The 19,343-nt window shown below is 46.0% G+C and overlaps 1 protein-coding gene across 1 annotated transcript in view; it reads right to left on the bottom strand.

The window, feature by feature from the left end:
- The window catches only part of DNAJC7 (DnaJ heat shock protein family (Hsp40) member C7), an 86,906-nt gene that overhangs the window by 52,457 nt on the left and 15,106 nt on the right, over nucleotides 1-19,343 (bottom strand). Inside the window, exon 2 of the mRNA XM_088442472.1 lies at nucleotides 1,232-1,320. Within this exon, the coding sequence (XP_088298598.1) occupies nucleotides 1,232-1,320 (89 nt within the window). The remainder of the gene's footprint in view (nucleotides 1-1,231; nucleotides 1,321-19,343) is intronic.

Raw genomic sequence — 19,343 nt, 5'->3', positions numbered from 1 at the left:
TATTGATTGTTTAACATCTGATGTCTACCTAGACATGGTCTATCTAATTACTGTCTATCTCCAGTCCGGAACCCGCCGTACAGAGAGGAGACAATAAAACAGAACTTACAAAAATAGATAATACTGCATCATTCCACACAGCTATTGGAGAAAGGAGGGGGGGCTTGGGTGTAGCCAACAGGTTTTGAGCCACTGAATGAGGTGCGAGCCACAGACGAGGCAAGGGCAGAGAACCCACAGAGAAGTGAAGAGTATAGCTATTGAGCAGGAAAAGACAGGAAGGAGAAGGGCCCTGCTCCTACGAGCTTACATACTAAAGATATTTAATTCTGCAGCTTAAAAGTGTTTTAGCCATAATATAAGAACATCAAAAATGTCAACTTATAATGTAATCTATTTTCTTATGCTGCCTAGACAAGCACCAATCACTCAACCCATACTGTATAATCGGAAAACAATCTCTGCCAAATAGTTTGATTAAAACAGATCGGTTTAGTTCATGTTGCTAAATGTGGACAGAGGAGGATGATCACTATATGCTTTTGTGTACAGTCATCCAAAGAACCGAACAGCCCGACTTCAACCAATGTGTCCACTTACGTAGATTAATCATAACTTTTATATGGACATTAGAAAGAAATGTAGTAGTATATGCTTTTTATCTACTATTACAGTGTAAACAACTCATCACAATTAATGTTGTTTAAGAAAATGTGGGAAGAACCAGAAACCTTGACATTAGTTATTTTGACTAATAGAAAACAACTCGCAGTTTATGTTTAGTGGTCACATAATTTAGTTAATAACCACCACGTATTGCCGCAAAACCTGCACCAAGTAACCCACTAGGAGCGGTATAATCATGGCAGCTCTCAAACAGTAAAAGAGGCGACTCTAAAACTGAAACAGTGACAAATTCCGGTCACAGTACTTCAGGAGACCCAAATAGATGTCCCAAACAAAAATATATCACAACCCTTCCTTACCAACCAAAATGGTGTAGTACCTAAAGAGAACAGATACCATTTTGTGTGCAGAGATTTGCAAAGCATTAGCCTTTCAAATGAATCAAGCTAATCTTAGTGTCTGACATACAGGGAGACAACAACTTGTCCAAGGACCTGACAGTGGGATCCAGTGGTCCTGTTATTGAGCCACTGCAGTTACTCTATCTCAGGTTATAGGCAGCAGGACTATAATCCCAGTACTGCAACCTTCTACCTATACTTACCGATGGCCTTTGTATAGTAGTTGTAAGCTTCATTGTACTCCTTCTGGGCATATAATGCATTCCCCTTCTCCTTGTACATCTCTGCTTCCCTGTAATGATGGGAAAACTCTTTTAGCAGTTTATTCACCATTTTAAGTCCCCAAGACACAAAGTACATTCCTGCTATGGTGATGACTCCATTCAGTGCAATGTGAATAGTGCCGAGAAGGAGTTCTCTGAGTTATACAATTCAGCACGCTTTTAAGTCGGAGAATGGCAGTTAGCGCGACTAAAGCAGGTCGTTTAGTCGCGCTAACCGGCATTCTCCGACTAAAGTGCCGGCTGCTAAGCCAGAAAACAGCGTAGAGGCGACCACTTTAGTCGGATTTCTGCTCACAACCTCAGGAGGGTGCGGGATGAAATCCTTTAGTTGGACTCCGGGAACTACTTCACGGAACTATTCATGATGGCGCTGAATCCCCCTTTGTAACAAAAACACTGTGTAGTCCAATATTACTACAGACTAGTGAAAGCTTAACAACAGAACTGAATAATCAGAATAAGGAGCCGAATTAGAGCGGCTTGCTAGGATGCGTTCACTCGTAGCTGGCCGATAGTTGCAATCTGCACATGCGTATGCATTGCAATGCGCATACCACTGCGAAAGATCAGGAAGCATTTGCTGGACCAGCATAGACAGCCCAGCTGAATGACTGACAGGAGAGGGTGGTAACAGGAGCAGGCCACTAGAAACGGGGGAGTGGAGGTGCTAAAGCCGGCGTGCCTGAGCGTCTCAATGCCATTTCAGAGGCGTACATAATTAACAGGCAGCATCATTGTACACGTCACCTGGTTCAATTCACACTGAAGTGATCGCAGCGCTTGCGAATGGGTATAGTCAACCTCAAGCCCTGCGATCGCATCCGATGGTGCTCGATTTACCAATGGTTTCATGCACTTCCAGAAGATGACGTGCGCAAGTGGGCGTCTTATGAATGGCTGGTGGGAGTCTGCATACACAAAGTGATCGCACGGCAAGACATAGTGGGCATGCTAATGCCTTGCTGTGCGATCGCCTGCCTTGCTGGGTGTGCGCTGGATTTGCATACGCTGGGTGCGAGCGAACGCATCTAGCGAGAGGGTCTGAATGAGCTCCTAAGTGTCAAAACATTGATGAAACATTAAAAAAAAACAACTTGTCTCTCAAAGTAAAAAAAAAAAAAAAAAACTAAAAAGACATCTTAAAACTTGTAATATAAGCACAGACTGACCTTAAAAAACATGTCAAAGTTTGGTTGCAAAAAAGAACATTTTGCAGCGGTGCAAAGATTTAGTGGTGTTCTACACATTTTGGTAGGCATGCCAATTTTTAAGGATGGGTTGTCTACTTTTGGTCTTCTCATGCTCTATATATAACAATGTTCAGCATATCAATGCAAAGATGAGAATCATAATAACCAACAGTGACCATCAAACAGTAGCAGCCATAGCGGGAATTTACTACAATTGCTTAGTACAAAATATATAAAAAAAAAAAATAAACTCTCTATTAATGAAAATAAGTCAAATAATCTGTGTAGCAGACTTTTGATACATGATTTGTGGAAATTACAGAGCTGCATTAAAACTGCCCCTACGATGGAAGTTTGCTCTGTCCCACCACACAGTTATTCACAGCTACAATATATAATGTGTGATTTTATTTTATGTTATGTTTCAATAGATTTAACTTCCCCTTTCCTTTAGATTGAACCCAGACATACATTGTTATGGATACATCAGCTGGTCCTACGCATTATTGTGACGAATGTAAACAAAATTTGGCAAATTAATGTGAATATGTCTTAATCAATGACGTATAGCATATAGAGGTCTATTCATGGGACAACATCGGCACTTTTCAAGGCATATCGATTTTGATATATGACGGTGCCGTGACTGACCAAGCGCTAACAGTCAGTCCCGGCAAACACTTACCAGACGAGGAGCAATGTCTTTGGCAATAGTGAAGGTCGTCTTTAACATTAAAAAGCATACACTTTTTTTGTGTGTAGTTGTGCTAAATAGAGCCTATAAACACATTCAATAACCAAAAATACTGTAATGCTCATGCACATCCTGCATATCAAATGCTGAATTTCTACAGTGGTTTGACTAGAACACTAGAAGGTGCTTGGAATATACATTGATAGTTCCAGTGGGAGAAACCATCTATTATCATCATCTAATCATAGTATAAAATAAAGTCACTGGTAGGCGTCTGTTTGTTCAGTCTAAGGGCCTGATTCAGACCAACTCGCTAGGATGCATTCACACGTAGCCTGCCGATGTTTGTAATCTGCGCATGTGTACAAGACGAACCAGTCCATGTGATCGCATCCTGTATACAGACGCACCACAAGCATGAGTGAAGGGACAAGCAGTTTGTGGGTGGTGACAGGGGGTGGTAGATGGAAACAGGGGTGTGGTGGTGCGAACGCAGGCATGACTGTGCGTATGAACGCCGTTTCAGGTGCGTGCATAATTAAGACGCATAGTCAGCATACACGTCACATGGCTGACTTACACACAGCAGCACTCGCAGTGCCTGCGGTAGGGTATGGTCAGCCACAAGTGCTGCGTATGTGTCCGATGTTACAGTTTAATACACTTCCTGGAGATGACGTATGTTACGAAAAAGAAAGTGGGCGTCTTGTATCAGGCTGGTGGGCGTCTAAAAGCATACCGCGATTGCACAGCAAGACATAGTGGGCTTGCTAATGTAATGCTAGCGAGCGTGGGATTTGCATACTTTGGCAGCTGACGGCTGTGTGCGAACGCATCCTAGCGAGCGGGTCTGAATCAGGCCCTAATCTCGATAACCACTGAACGGATTTTGATGCAGTTTTCGCTATTCTATAGAGCAGTTTTCGAGAAAGATTTAGGTGTACGAAACATTAATGTATGACAAAAGGGAGCCGAGGAGTGACAACTTTAGTGAAGCAAGTCAATGAAAATAAAAACGGACATCCGAGCGCTTTTGGCTTATGCTGCCTAAACTATTAAAGATATATCGCAACAATGGACTTTATTTTTTAAACCATGTAGATTGATAGGTATTATCTTGTTTCTCTAGAAAAATTGATGTAAGCCCTGTTTACTGAAACAAAACTTCAGTTTTTCCTTATTAGTACAGTTCCCATTTCAATTATGTGAATAACTGTTCTTTAATTTCAAATGAGCCCAAATCTCCGATAAGACTCTGCTTTGGCATGACAAATAAATCACAGGGACAGACACCCAACGTGGCTGGTGTTGACCTAAGTGCAGACTGTTTTTCTAATGGACATCTTTACATGGTCCTTTTGCCTTTCATGTCAAAAATAAATCTTTTCAGGTTGACGTCAGGAGGAAAAACTACTAGTATCGTCTACAAGACAATCTTCTAAAACCTAAATAATAAATAAGGACTATCACCGTAAATTCAAAACTGCTCCTGTGCGAAGTCGGGACGTGGGTCGCTAGCCTAAGAATAAAACTGATAGCTTCAACCAAGGTTGGCCAAGTAGGGACTCTAAAAACTTGAACAGAACAGATGTGTTTAGTTGTGATGGAAATACTCAGACACCACTACAGTAGATGATGCCAATGGGCCAGTTGGTCTCATCTGCTATCAGAAGACTATAAGCCTCATTTAATAAAACAAGATGAACTCATGCACTGGTAGCCATAGAAACCAAAATTACTTTCATCAATCAGACTGTTATAATATACTCAAAGCTAACCTCAGTGGTTGCTATGGGTTACCTTACACCACTGCTCTATTATTATTCTTATTATGTCATTGGTTAAGAACGTGTCACAGTGTTTGTCAGCACCAGGCTGGAAAAAGCAGAGCAAACAAAGTATATAATATAAGTGCAGATATAAAAACAAACCTCAAGTACACACTGAACGACCATCATCTGCATGCTGCAGCGGGTCAGGCCTGCCTGGGGGGCGGGTAGAGGGTGTGGCCTAATCACGGGACTCATGGCCACGCCCCCTTTGAGAGAACAAAAAAGAAACCCATTTGCGGTGCTGCGCACTGGGGAAGGGGGCGCTGTGTGCCCCTCACCCCGGTGCAAAGTCAATGGAGGGCGCGATCAGCGTGATCGCTCCCCCCCTTTCGTATAGGAGACTCTCCGGCTGTTGCCTTAGCAGCCTCGGTCAGTCTCCCAGTGCTGCCCAGCACACAGCATGTGCTGGGCTGCTGTGACCCAAGAGGGATGGGGAGCGGTGCCAGACTCGGGTAATTAGTATCCTCTCGTGGCTCCCCCACCTCTAGGAGCCCCTGTGTACTGGCGATTGGCTGATCGCATGTACACACTTGCCGATGGACAGATACGTCTGCAGACATATCTGTTCATCGGCTGTGCAGCGCAGCCAATGCGATAGGTCTGTGAACGCCGTTGTTCACAGACATATCGTCTGTACACACTGGCCGATGGGGATACGCTGTATTGGCTGATCAATTGACCGCCCAATATATCGGCCAGTGTGTACCCAGCATTAGGGATGGCTTACAATCTAGTCTGTTTCAACTAAATTGAGAATTGTGTGACCTCTACAGGGTATAAAGTTAAAAGAAATGTCTGCTAAAATAAAAACACTGTTTTCTACATATTAAGACCTAGAGTGCAGCTCATTTCATGCAAGGTATTTGTGTTATTTATTACCACCAGTTATTTATATAGCGCAAACATATTCCGCAGTGCTTTACAGAGAATATTTGGCCATTCACATCAGTCCCTGCCCCGGTGGCGCTTACAATCTATATTCCCTACCACATGCTCACATAGGGTTAATATTTGTTGGGGGCCAATTAACCTACCAGTATAATTTTGGAGTGTGGGAGGAAACCGGAGTACCCGGAGGAAACCCACGCAAGCACAGGGAGAATATACAAACTCCACACAGTTGGGGCCATAGTGGGAATTGAACCCACGACCTCAGTTCTATGAGGCAGTAATGCTATCCATTACACCATCTGTGCTGCCCAAATGTGAGGATACGGGGTTCTCTCAATCAATCACCCAGACGCCAAGCAGATGAAACCAAAGTGATGGTTTATTTTTCCACAGCACACAGAAGTAGATAATATATAACAACAAGAGTTAAATATAGTGAACAGGCAATAAACAGGTAGCAGTCCAGATTGGGCCAGTCTCAGCAGCGTATAATGTATGTAGATACATCTTATCTCCTTGTTTGTCTATCACTACATACTGTAGTTTTGTTTTATTACAGTTTTGTTCCCAGTTGTAAATCTCAACAGAACATTCTGGTGCTAAATAAAATTATAACAATACCACTGTCAGACAGAAACCTCGGCTTTAACCCAGGACACTGAACTTGAGTAGAAAGCCAGGGTTTCAGTACTTGCCCCCTTCCACCCCGGCATATAGACCCGCGTTAATCCTCGGTTGTCGCCGTTCACACCGGACCAGAGACAACCAGTGACCCGGGTCTTTCGTCTCTCAGTGGGCGTTTGGAGATGTAATCTCCAAGCGCCCACTGTGCCCTCCAATTAGCTCCTTTTAGGCCTTTGACACAGGAAGCTACCCAGGAATAATCATGGTAGCGACCCGGGTCAAAGTCCCGGGGATTTCGACCGGGGTTGACCCTTCCATAAAGAAAAAGGACGCCGGATGACCTGCCAAATGAAAATTACCGGGTCCTTATCTCTCTCTGAAAGGGCTATTAGAAGAATGTTAACAATAATAAAAAAAAATATTCCTCATTTCTATTTATTTTTAGATCTACAAGTTTCAATTATTTACAATGTCTTGCAAAAGTATTCACCCCCTGCATTTTTCATGTTTTGTTGCCTCACAACCTGGAATTAAAATGGACAGTTTGAAGGTGTGCATCATTTCATTCACAGAACATGCCTACAACTGTGAAGTTGTGTTTTTTTTCATATTGTGAATCAAACAACATTTAGGAGAACATAACAGAACTATGCATAACTATTCACCCCCATAAAGTCAGTACTTTGTTGAGCCACCTTTTGCAGCAATTACAGCTGCAAGTCGCTTTGGATAAGTCTCTATGAGCTTGCCACATCTTGCCCCTTGGATTTTTGCCCATTCCTCAAGGCAAAACTGCTCCAGCTCCTTCATGGTGGATGGTTTCCGCATGTGAACAGCAATCTTCAAGTCTGACCACAGATTCTCAATTGGATTGAGATCTGGGCTTTGACTAGGCCATTCCAACACATTTAAATGTTTCCCCTTAAACCACTCGAGTGTTGCTTTAGCAGTATGCTTCGGGTCATTGTCCTGCTGGAAGGAGAACCTCCGTCCCAGTCTCAAATCACAGCCAGACAAACAGGTTTTGCTCAAGAATATCCCTGTATTTAGCACCATCCATCTTTCCCTCGACTCAAATCAGTTTCCCAGTCCCTGCTGCTGAAAAACATCCCCACAGCATGATGCGGTCACCACCGTGTTTCACTGTGGGGATGGTGTTCTTGGGGTGATGGGATGTGTTGGGTTTGCGCCAGACATAGCGTTTCCTTGGTGGCCGAAAAGTTAAATTTTAGTCTCATCTTACCAGAGCACCTTCCTCCATACATTTGGGGAGTCATCCACATGCCTTTTGGCAAACTCAAATCGTGTCTTCTTATTTTTAACACTAAGTAATGGCTTTTTTCTGGCCACACTTCCATAAAGCCCAGTTCTATGGAGTGTACGGCTTATTGTGGTCACATGCACAGATACACCAGTCTCTGCTGTGGAACTCTGCAGCTCCTTCAGGGTTGCCTTTGGTCTCTGTGCTGCCTCTCTGATTAATGACCTCCTTGCCCGGTCTGAGTTTTGGTGGGCGGTCCTCTCTTGGCAGGTTTGTTGTGGTACCATGTTCTTTCCATTTGATGTTGATGGTGCTCCGGGGGATAACCAAAGATTTAGAATTTTTTTTTATTTTTATTTTTTTTATAACCCAACCCAGAATTGTACTTCTCAACAACTTTGTCCCTGACTTGTTTGGAGAGCTCCTTGGTCTTCATGGTGTGATGCCTCTTGCTTAGTGGCGTTGCAGCCTCTGGGGCCTTTCAGAAAAGGTGTGTTTATACTGACAGATCATGTGACACTTAGATTTCACACAGTACTTTTCTCATATCACTTCACCAAATTAGACTATTTTGTGCAGATCAGTCTCATAAAATTCATATAAAAAAAAATAAAAATACAGGTTGTAATGTAACAAAAAAGGTAAAAAGCCAAGGGGTGTGACTACTTTTGTAAGGTACTGTAGATATCACACCGAGTACTTTTGTACTTTGGGCCTGATTCAGTAACGTTCGCCACTGCAAGTCGCAGCAGCGAATTCACACGGAACATGGCTGCAAAAATATGCTAATGCTTGCCAAAGCTCAGCCGGCATAAAGACGCCCACTACTGCTTTCTCATACCCATCCAATGTCGCTCTTCTGAGTACACATCGGTACCATTGACGCAGTATTTACAACAGGTCTGACCGGCCGCAGACAATGCAAGTCTACACGCATGCAGTGAGCTCTCATGCTGCGTATGCAATCGCAGTGGCTAATTTATGCACGCACAGGAAATAGCGGTCAAACAGACAGACATGCCTGAGTTCTTCCAACCACCCCCCCGTCACCACCCCCAAACGCTGACAGCCGGTCACTCACTTTGCCTTGGATTTCTTTATGTGTCCGTAGTCGCACTGTAATCGCTGCACATGCACCGTGCAACTTATACGCATGCGTGATAACAATCGGTCAATTGCATTTGCTGTCGCTACTGATTTGGGCCCTTTGATCATCAATAACATCAACATTGGCTCTGAACGACCTAGACAGTCACTTCTAACCATAACCAAGTGTTAATATATGCCATTTAATGTTGCATACTGTATGTTCTCATTATGTGGGCACAGTGAAACAGTTTTTTTTAGACCAGGATACAATCTGCAGAAGTTGTCTGCTGATTAAACTTCTGACTATATTAGTCCTAGCGCATGTATTTGTGTGGCTGTAGTATGGAAAATAGCTTGCAAACTCAAACGACGCTGGAAATAACTGCAGAACACTTAAATCCACAATAAAATATAAAGGGTAATAAGTAATTCTATATCTCTCCTTGCAGTGCCCCTCATGTACATTGGTCTAGATTGCAAGCTTGTTTATGCAGGGAAGGACAAATGTAACTTATTTTCCGTAAGATGGGGCTTTATAAAAGGACATTATTATAAGTAGTAACATTATAATAATGCAAATGTCATGTTTACAGTGTAATGCCCAGGTAAATGGCTGTGTAAAAAGTCTGACTAAAGGGGCCTATCTATTAGCAGATAAATTGAATGATAGAACAATATATCGTTCAATTTATCTGCTATGGCTAGGCCCTGAACGATTACAGATGCGCACTCCCGCAGACGATAAATTGAATCTTTCATCTCTCCAACATGTTAGTCAATTATCGCATATCGCTGCCAGATATTAGAAATATCTGGCAGTTTATATACGGTAAATGAAAGATATTAGCAGCAGCTACAGAGCGCTGCAGAGAAATAAAATGGGATTTTGGTACCTACCGGTAAATCCTTTTCTCTGATTCCACAGGGGACACTGGAGGTGCTTACGCTGGGGTATAGAGGCGTGGATAGCTGGAGCTGGCACTTTAAATAATTCAGAAGTGTGAAGCTCCTCCCCCTCTATGCCCCATCAGCCCTCAGTTTAGAAAATGAAGACCGAGAGGAGATGGAGAACAAGCAGAGAAAAAGGAAGAGAACACACAATAACCAAAACATACAACATATGGAACAACCGAACAGGCAGGCAGAGAGCGCTGAGGTGGGCGTCCAGTGTCCCCTGTGGAATCAGAGAAAAGGATTTACCGGTAGGTACCAAAATCCCATTTTCTCTGGAGGTGCCTAGGCTGGGGACGTTCCAAAGTTTTCCCCACGGGCGGGAGCGCTCTGCGGCACCTGCAGAACAAGACGGCCAACACGATGCTGAATCCGCAAACGTGTCAAATCTGTAAAAATTTACAAACGTGTGAACTGAAGACCAAGTTGCCGCACGACACAATTGTGACGTGGAGGCTCCCCTATCGGCCGACCATGACGCACCCACAGAACGTGTGGAATGAACTGAAATGGACGAAGGAGGTCGGCACTAACATAAGCCTGATGAATAGTCTGCCGGATCCAACGTGCCAAAGTCTGCTTAGACGCTGGCCAACCCCTCCGAACCTCATCAGAGAGGACAAAAAGCAACTCAGACTTACGGAGGGAAGCAGTCCTGACAACATAGATGCGGAGAGCTCTAACCACATCCAAGGTAGAACATCCAGAGTCCTCCACCAAAGACGGTACCACAATAGGCTGATTAATATGAAAAGCCGACACTACCCTGGGAAGGAAGACGGCCACCGTCCGGAGTTCCGCCCTATCTGCATGAAACACCAGGTAAGGTGGCCTATAGGACAGAGCACTCAATTCCCAAACTCTACGAGCCGAAGCTAGAGCCAGGAGGAGGACAGTCTTTCAAGACAAGTACTTAATATCAACCTCTTCCAAAGGTTCAAACATGGACGACTGAAGAAACAGAAGCACTAAGTTCAAGTCCCAGAGAACTACCGGAGGTACAAAAGGAGGCTGCAAGCGCAAGACCCCTTGAAGAAACGTCTGCACCTCAGGAATGAGGGCCAAGTTCCGTTGCAAGAAAATGGAAAAGGCAGAAACCTGCACCTTTAAAGTTCCAAGACGAAGCCCAGAATCCAAACCCGTCTGAAAAAAAAAAAACCGGGACAACCGAAAAATCCTAGATGGAAGATCCCGACTGGAACACCACGAGATATAAGAACGCCAGAAGCGATAATTTGCAGCCGAAACTGGTTTCCTGGCGCATAGCATGGTGGGAATAACTGTCTGGGATTCCTCTGCGTTCAGGATATCGGTTTCAAGAGCCACCCCATTAAGTGCAGCTGCGCTAAGCTGGGGTGTACGAAAGGACCCTGCTATAGAAGATCTGGGCACAGAGGAAAGGCCCATGGATCGTCTGACAATAGGGACCGAAGGTTCGAGAACCAACTTCTCCCTGGCCAGTTCGGAGCCACGAGAATGACAGAGGCTGACTCGTGTTTTATGCTCTTTAGCAGTCGAGGAAGAAATGGAATCGGAGGAAAAAGGTAAACGAAGTCGTAGGTCCACGGAACTGTCAGAGCGTCTACTGCCTCTGCCTGTGGATGTCGAGTTCTTGACACGTAAACCGGGAGCGGACGATTCAATCATGACACCATGAGGACCACCTTAGGACATCCCCATCGACGTATCAGCGCGTTGAACACACCTGGATGAAGCTTCCATTCCCCAGGATGGATATCCTGGCGGCTTAGGTAATCTGTACCCAGTTGACTCCTCGCATGACCATGCGACTCAGAGGCCTTCCTTGGCGGTTGATGTACACGACTGCCGTCGCGATTGAATTCTTCTTTCTTCTATCAGAGCAATGTAAATCGCTCTGAGTTCCCACACCTTTATGTGCCACCTTTGTTCTAGATGGGACCATTGACCCTGAAAGTGATGATCAAGGACTACTGCTCCTCATCCTTGAAGGCCGGCATCCGTTGTTACGATGATCCATTTCAACACTCCGAATCTTCGGCCCGCTAAAATATTGGTGGATTGTGTCCACCAGAGAAGGGCTACTCTGGTAGCTGGTCTCAGACGGATCTGTCGATGTAGAAGCAGATAAGATCCTGATCCCTGTGTTAGTAGGTCCAGCTGAAACAACCTTGAGAGGAACCGCCCGAACAGTAGTGCCTCGAAAGCAGCTACTATCTTCCCCAGGAGATGCCTACAAAGAAGTAGGGAAACCTTCTTTGGTCTGAGGACCAGCTGAACAAACAACCGGATATCCCGGGCTTTGTCTATTGGAAGAAAGATCCTCTGTAATGCCGTATCTAAAATCATACACGGATATGTCAGTAAGGCTGATTTCGCCATGAGTAACAGGTCGTCCAAATAAGGGATTATGTTCACTCCCTTTGACCGAAGGAGAGCAATCATGACTGACATGATTTGGGTGAAGATGCTGGGAGTTGAGGAAAACCCAAACGGCAATACCCGAAACTGATAATGATGTTTCAATATGGCGAAATGCAGAAAGGCTTGGTGTGGTTTCCAGATGGGAACGTGGAGATAGGCATCCTTAATATCCAGGGATAATAGGAACTGTCCTGGTTCCAAGCTCACAATAACAGACTGTTGAAAAGAAAAAAAAAAAAAACTAAATTTTTTTTTTTTTTTGCAGACGGGCTCCCACTGTAGGTGGTCCCAGGTGGGACGTTAGACCGTCATGCCACCTGTTTTTTTAGCTGGTTTAGGCTCCTGTCTACATGTAACCGTGTGTGGGCAACCTCTACCTCCTCTTGCTTGTAAGGGAGCACCTCTGGCTCTACCACGAAAGGAATGTGGCGTACAAAAGGAATGAAACGAAGGTCCAATGTAAGGGTTTCTGGGAGCAGGTGCAGTAGACGGGAGGAAGGAAGACTTACCCCCCTGTGGCTTGGGATATCCATTTGTCTAATTCCGGGCCAAACAGCCTGTCGCCATTGAATGCTAAACCCCTCTACCGCATGCTTGGATTCTGTGTCCGCTTGCCAGGCAGATATGCAAGCACTAATCTGACTGATATCTTTTGACGCTTCTCCCAGGTAAACTGCAGACTCACGGATATGTTCTGCTAGTAGGCGTATCTGTAATCGACCAGCAAACCACCGCTTCGTTAACCCAAGTAGTAACAAGGGTGGGCCTAAGTTGAGCACCTGCTGCAGTATAAATAGATCTTAGTGTTGTCTCCAATTTACGATCCAAAGGATCTTTTAGTACTGTAGCTCCCGGCTACTGGGAGTGCTTCTTAGAGAGACGGACGCATCTACTGGAGGGGGGAGTTTCCCACTTCTCCATCATGGATGATGGAAAAGGGTAGCTAGACGGAAACCGGCGCGGAACTTGGAACCATTTATCCGGTTGTTTCCAGGCCACTGAGAACTGCTGCTGAAGCTGCAGTGAGAACGGAAAAAAACGCTGAGCGCTTTCACACTCCTGGGATGCAGGAATTACATCCTCAGGTAAGTTAAGGATTTTTCTGGCCGCCAAAATTAGAGATTCCACCCCAGGAGAGGTGGACTCTAACTCTTGAGGGGTATCGTTTTGTAATGATTCCTCCAGTTCCCCTTCCTCAGTATCCTCCGTAGCAAGGAATTCTTCGTCAGACTCTTCTAACTGAAGAATAGCCGATAAAGGACTCTTTTGTGACGGTCCCTGTAAGGAAGTGGAGGGTGCGGACACAGCTGTACCCCTTATCTGTACCAGGGTGTCAATAGACTGTTAGCCCAGCAACCCAGGGAGGCTGAGACTTGCGTGTCTCAGCTAACTCAGACGTTAAATCCGTCATTAGTCCTACCATGTAAGCTGCCCGTGTAGGTGCAAGCGAGGCAGTACTAGCCATAGGTGGATCAATTGCTATGCAAGCATCACATAACGTGGACCCAGCGGCATGCGGCTTAGATAGTTTGTTGTTACCCTTAGAACCGACAAACATCCTTTGTGACGCCTTTTCTGTTTGGCATGGATACACACAGTCACCACACACAGAGGGACATAGGCCCTGATTCAGAGCCGGACGCTCTGACCAGAGCGCTCGCTCTGAATCAGGGCCCACCTCCATTAAAATGGAGCGTCCTCCTGGACGCTCGTATAGCTGTGGGTCACCACCCACAGCATATACGAGCGTCCAACAAGATGGTCGCGATGGTCTTGACCATCGCGACTTGCGAGTGAAACCCTGTGGTCGGGTTTCTCAACCGCAAGCCCTGGAGTGATTTTGGCTCTATCAGAGCCAAAATCACTCCCACTGACATCACTAGTGATGTCAGTGGGGCCGGCTTCAGACGGTCGGCGTTCCCATAGGAACGCCTCCGTCTTGCAGGCACGCCCACCAAAGGGGGCGTGCTGTCAATCAACATCGACAGCACGCCCCCTTTGATGCGAGACTCCGAGCGAAGGAAAGTCCTTCGCTTGCCGGGTCTCGCGCATGCGCACGATGGAGCTCCCTCCGTCGTGCGCATGCGCAGTGGGGAACATCGACCCACTTGCGAGCGTACTGCCGCTCGCGAGTGGGTCTGAATGACCCCCAGAGTACAAACAGAAGTAATGAAAACAGAAGGCTGGCTTGGGACACAGAGGAGGAGATACACCCCACTCCCTTCCCACAGATCAGATTCCCTGCACTTACAACCCCAGTGTATTATGTAGCCAGAAATGGGGAGCAAGAGAATCCAGCCTTCTGAATGCTGCACTCTTCCTGTATAAGGGAGAGATGCAGGCATTTAACAGTTAAAGATAGGCAGCCACGCTGTTTTCTACAGCCGCTTCCCGCGCATAGAGAGAGCATCTGCAGATTTAGGCTCCGCCCCCTTCTTCATGCCCCAAAAGGACCCCCATTATGGCTGTTATGAGCCTTTACCTCCCCCTCCGCGCTACACCGCATGTATCAGCGGGGAGAGGGGAGAAGCAGGGAGCCGCATGTAGCACTGTTTCAACTGCGCTATTGTAATTAAACACAGCGCCGACCTGGCCAGCGCTGGACAGCGGGGAGAGGGGAGAAGCAGCAGGGAGCCGCTTGTAGCGCTGATTCACTGCGCTATGTATAAACAAACACAGCGCTGACATGGGCTAGCGCTGGACAGCAGGGAGAGGGGAGAAGCAGGAAGCCGCTTGTAGCGCTGTTACCAATGCGCTATGCATAATTAAACACAATCTTCTCTTCTTCTGTGTGAAGACTTGCTGTGGCGGTAAGGAGCTGTCAGGAGCTCTTTGAAAATGAGCCCTGTGCACTCCTTCCTGATGTTTGTTAAAACATCACAAACATCAGGGCGCCAGGTACCCGGACCCCACCTTTAAGATAGGTGGCGAAGGGTACCCTATAGGAATGTAAAAGATGCTTTAAAATAAATGTATTGCTGGAGCACAGCATGATGTGACTAGCTCCTAGGGGCACATTTTCTAAACTGAGGGCTGATGGGGCATAGAGGGGGAGGAGCTTCACACTTCTAAATTATTTAGAGTGCCAGCTCCAGCTATCCACGCCTCTATACCCCAGCGTAAGCACCTCCAGTGTCCCCTAGTGGATGAAAGAGAAAAATCCACTCCCTGAATGTCATGAAATTTCGTTCGTTTGCCAAAATCTGTCATGTACATTTACATGACAGATATCTAGTGTTCACTCTAGCAGGGCGCCGGAGCTAGAGAGGGCAACCTTGCGCGCGCGCCCGAAAAGGGTGCGTGGTCATGAAAAGGGGGCGTGTCTATAAGACGCGTCCCCTTTTCGTCATACTTGGGGTCGTGCCCGGCGCTTACAGACATGCCGGGCAGCCCCCAAGCGCTGCAGAAAGGGAGAATTGATGCCGGGCACATGCGCCCGGCGTCTATTCTCCGGCGGTGACCGGGTCACCGCATGTTTCTCCACCCGCGGGACACTGCGTCCCGCGGGTGAGAACGGCACCCGCAGGCTGTGAGGGCAGGGCGCTTTTTGCCCTCCTCCTGGAGGGCAGGGTGCTTTTTGCCCTCCAGAAGGAGGCCAGGGCGCCGCGCCCCACTAAAACAGCCTAGCGGGAACGCTAGATATCGTTCAGCACAGCCACTGGAATTTTCAAGGGAAATCTTTGGTCTTTCATCGCTCAGAAATACATCTGCTAATGGATAGGCCCCTTAACTAATATTTGCATTTAAGCCAAGAGAGGATGTTTTTAGCAAACTCTAAGAAGTCTCACAGAATGGATGTGCAATCCGGACATGAATTTCTGTTAGGAAGAGGAGGAAGATGTAACATGGTTTCTTTCGGGATGCATCATATCTTCCTTTGTGATAATGCTGAGCTTGCCAAAAGGCTGATAACTCCCACCTCCGACAGGAAGAGTGCAGGATGGCGCAGTGCAGTAGTGAATGAGCTTGGTTGTCTGCTGCAAATCTGTGCTGTTACCTACAGAGTTCCTGCAGCAGGAGTCATGATCCCCCCACTATGCGAAGTGCTCTGAACATGTGGTGTTATTTATGTCAAGATGATTTAGACATTTGTGAAAGAGAAGAAGGTTTGTGCCTCTTTCACACCAAACTGCAGCGGCAGCAATATAGCCATAACAAGAGAGAGAGACTAGTCATATCAGTGAATTATACACTACTACAGAAAACACATCTTGGTCAGTGACAAACATCACTACTAGAATACCTTTATGTAAAGAATAGGAGCTAGTGAGAGGTCATATCAAGGTGGAATGTATTGTAGAGATAAAAAAAAATACCATATTAAAAAATAGCTGTTTCTTCTGATACTAAAAAGGCAACAAAGTCTGTTGTAGGACAAAAGGTACATAAAACATTTTTGTGAGAGTAATTCCAGTTTAAAGAGGACTTATTATGACCACAGAAACTTTCCAGAGAACAGCACGCAAATCCATCTTTCTGGCATAATACATAGCAATTAGAGCTGTATACAGTATGTTAGACAATGCCTATAGGTAAGAACTGGCAAAAGAAAAATACGTAATTCCGGTGTAGCAGAGGTACTGAAACGTTGCTGTACATATTGAATCATTAAAGTCGGATATAACTACCACGAGTGCCGCATCCTGTGGATAAATATATTATATTATTTTCTTTTAAGCAACATTAACGATGAAGGCCCCCATACACGGTGCAATATAGCAGTTGATCTGACGGATTGGAACAATATCGCTGCTATATCGTAACGTGTGTGGGTATGATATCGGCCAGTCCGTGCTCCCGTGGGATCATACATCGCTCCTCCAGATCTTTCTGCATGTTCAGTTGATCTGGGGGAGCGATGTATGATCCCATGCAGTGCTATAGGGGGTGCCGGCATATCAGGGGGGCTTTTAGAAAGGATGATATGCATAAAAAAAAAAAATGAAAAAAAGGAAAGATGGAGGCCACATAAAATACTGACAATTGTACTAGGTACTATCAATGGGAGTGAAAATGCATTTATAATCATTTACCAATGTAACTGGCCTCTTTTTGATAATCTCCACTGTATACATATGTATCACTAGATGTCCCAAACCAAAAGTAGAATAATTGCAACGGAGAAGGAATGGTTGAGTTTAAAGTAACTAAGTAGGATATAATAATGATTAATAGCACTTTTGGTTTTGACTATGGTTCATTCAAAATGAAGATTTAGAGGGTGAGGGGAGTTGTGAGGTTCAGTAATAGTTACTTGGAGCGGTCCTATAACAGGATTTTGGAACTCACCGATGAATCTGTTTCTCTGATTCCACAAAGGACACTGGAGTCAAGACTGTGGGGGTACAGAGTGGAGCCGGCACTTTAAGAAATTTACAAGTGTGACTGGCTCCTCCCCCTCTGCCCCCTCACCTCTTCAGTTATAGAAACTGAGCCAAGAGGAGACGGAGAGAAGACAACTCTAAAGAAAGAGGAGGAATAGAACAACAACGAAAAACAATAACATTTTGCTCAAACACGCAGTCATACCACTACATGAAGCAGTATAGCAGTGCAGGGAGGGCGTCCAGTGTCCCCCCTGGAATAAGAGAAACAGATTTATTGGAGAGTACCAAAATCCTGTTTTCTCCTACACCCACAGGGGACAATGGAGTCAAGACTGTGGGGACGTCCCAAAGCTACTCCCACAGGAGGGAGAGAGCTGCATCACCTGCAAAACAAAGCGGCCAAACTGGGAATCAAAAGCCGCAAAGGTGTCCAACCTGTAGAAACGAACAAAGGTGTGGCCGCCCGGCAGAGTTGTGAAACAGACCGGCAGCCGCCCACGAGAATCCCATGGAGCACGTGGAATGTGCAGAATGGAGACCAGTGGCGACTGGGGAGCCTCCAATAAGCCCAACGAATAGCGAGATGTATCCAGCGCGCCAGAACCTGTTTGAAAGCAGACCACCTTGTTTCGCTGCATCATAAGAAACAAAGAATCGGACTTGTTTAAGTGAGCCGTCCAATCCACATAGAACTGTAAGGCATGAACCACATCCAGGGAGCGTGAAGACAGCTGGTCCCCGTCCAACACTGTAACTACAATAGGTTGGTTGATATGAAAGGATGAGACCAAATTTGTCAAAAAAGGCAGGGCTCTGCTTAATCCTCATGAAAAAACAGATGAGGGCGGCACTAGAGCTCGCCAAGCTCCAAGAGCTCCTAGCCGAAGCCCAGCCCAAAGAAATACAGTCTTCCAAGAAAGATACTTCATAGCCTCCAATGGTTCAACAACCGATGACTGAAGCAAACACAGAACCTTTTGCAAAAGTTAACTTGCGTTGGAAGAAAATGGACAGTCGAGATCTGTACCTTCAAGGATCGAAGGTTAGCATCCAAACCTGACTGAAGAAAACTTGAGACGGCCCAGGTGAAAAGACAGACAAACCCCCGCCGTTTACACCATGTCACATAAGCCTTCCAAATGCAATGAAAATGGGCTGAAGTCATCGGTTTTCTAGCCCGGAGCATGGTAGGAATACCTGCTCTTGGTGGTTTCAACAGCCACGCCATTAAACGCAGCGTGGTTTCAACAGCCACGCCATTAAACGCAGCTGCTGAAGGCGGGGTAGCGGAACGGAACTTGCTGAAGGAGGTCTGGGCAGTGGCCAAGAGTCTGCTCCGAGAAGCATCCTCAGGACTGAGTACCAGGCCCTGCACGGCCAATCCAGAGCCACCAGAAGGACCCTGACCGTCTCTCACTTGATGCGCTAGACTCGAGGGAGAAGAGAGAAAGGTGGAAACAGAAACTGCCACGGAACTGTCAGTGCGTTCACTGCTGCCGGATCCCAGGTGCAGGAGCAATAAAAAGGTAGCTGATGGTTGTGTCTGGATGCCATGAGATCTACTTGGGGCCTACCCCATAGTTGAACCAGCTGTTGGAAACCCTGAGGATGAAGAGGCCATTCTCCCAGATGAAGATCCTGGCTTCCCAGTTGTCCACACCTGGAAAGATCATGACAGAGTTGACGTGTGTCGTTCTGCCCAACAAAGCATGCGGGAAAATTCTCGCAGAGAATCTGACATAACCCCTGCCAGAGTGGAGATCCAAGGA

Source organism: Taudactylus pleione, unplaced genomic scaffold (genome assembly GCF_031769625.1).
Source record: "Taudactylus pleione unplaced genomic scaffold, aTauple2 ptg000018l, whole genome shotgun sequence".
Taxonomy (NCBI): domain Eukaryota; kingdom Metazoa; phylum Chordata; class Amphibia; order Anura; family Myobatrachidae; genus Taudactylus; species Taudactylus pleione.
This window is presented reverse-complemented; position numbering and strand designations above follow the sequence as displayed.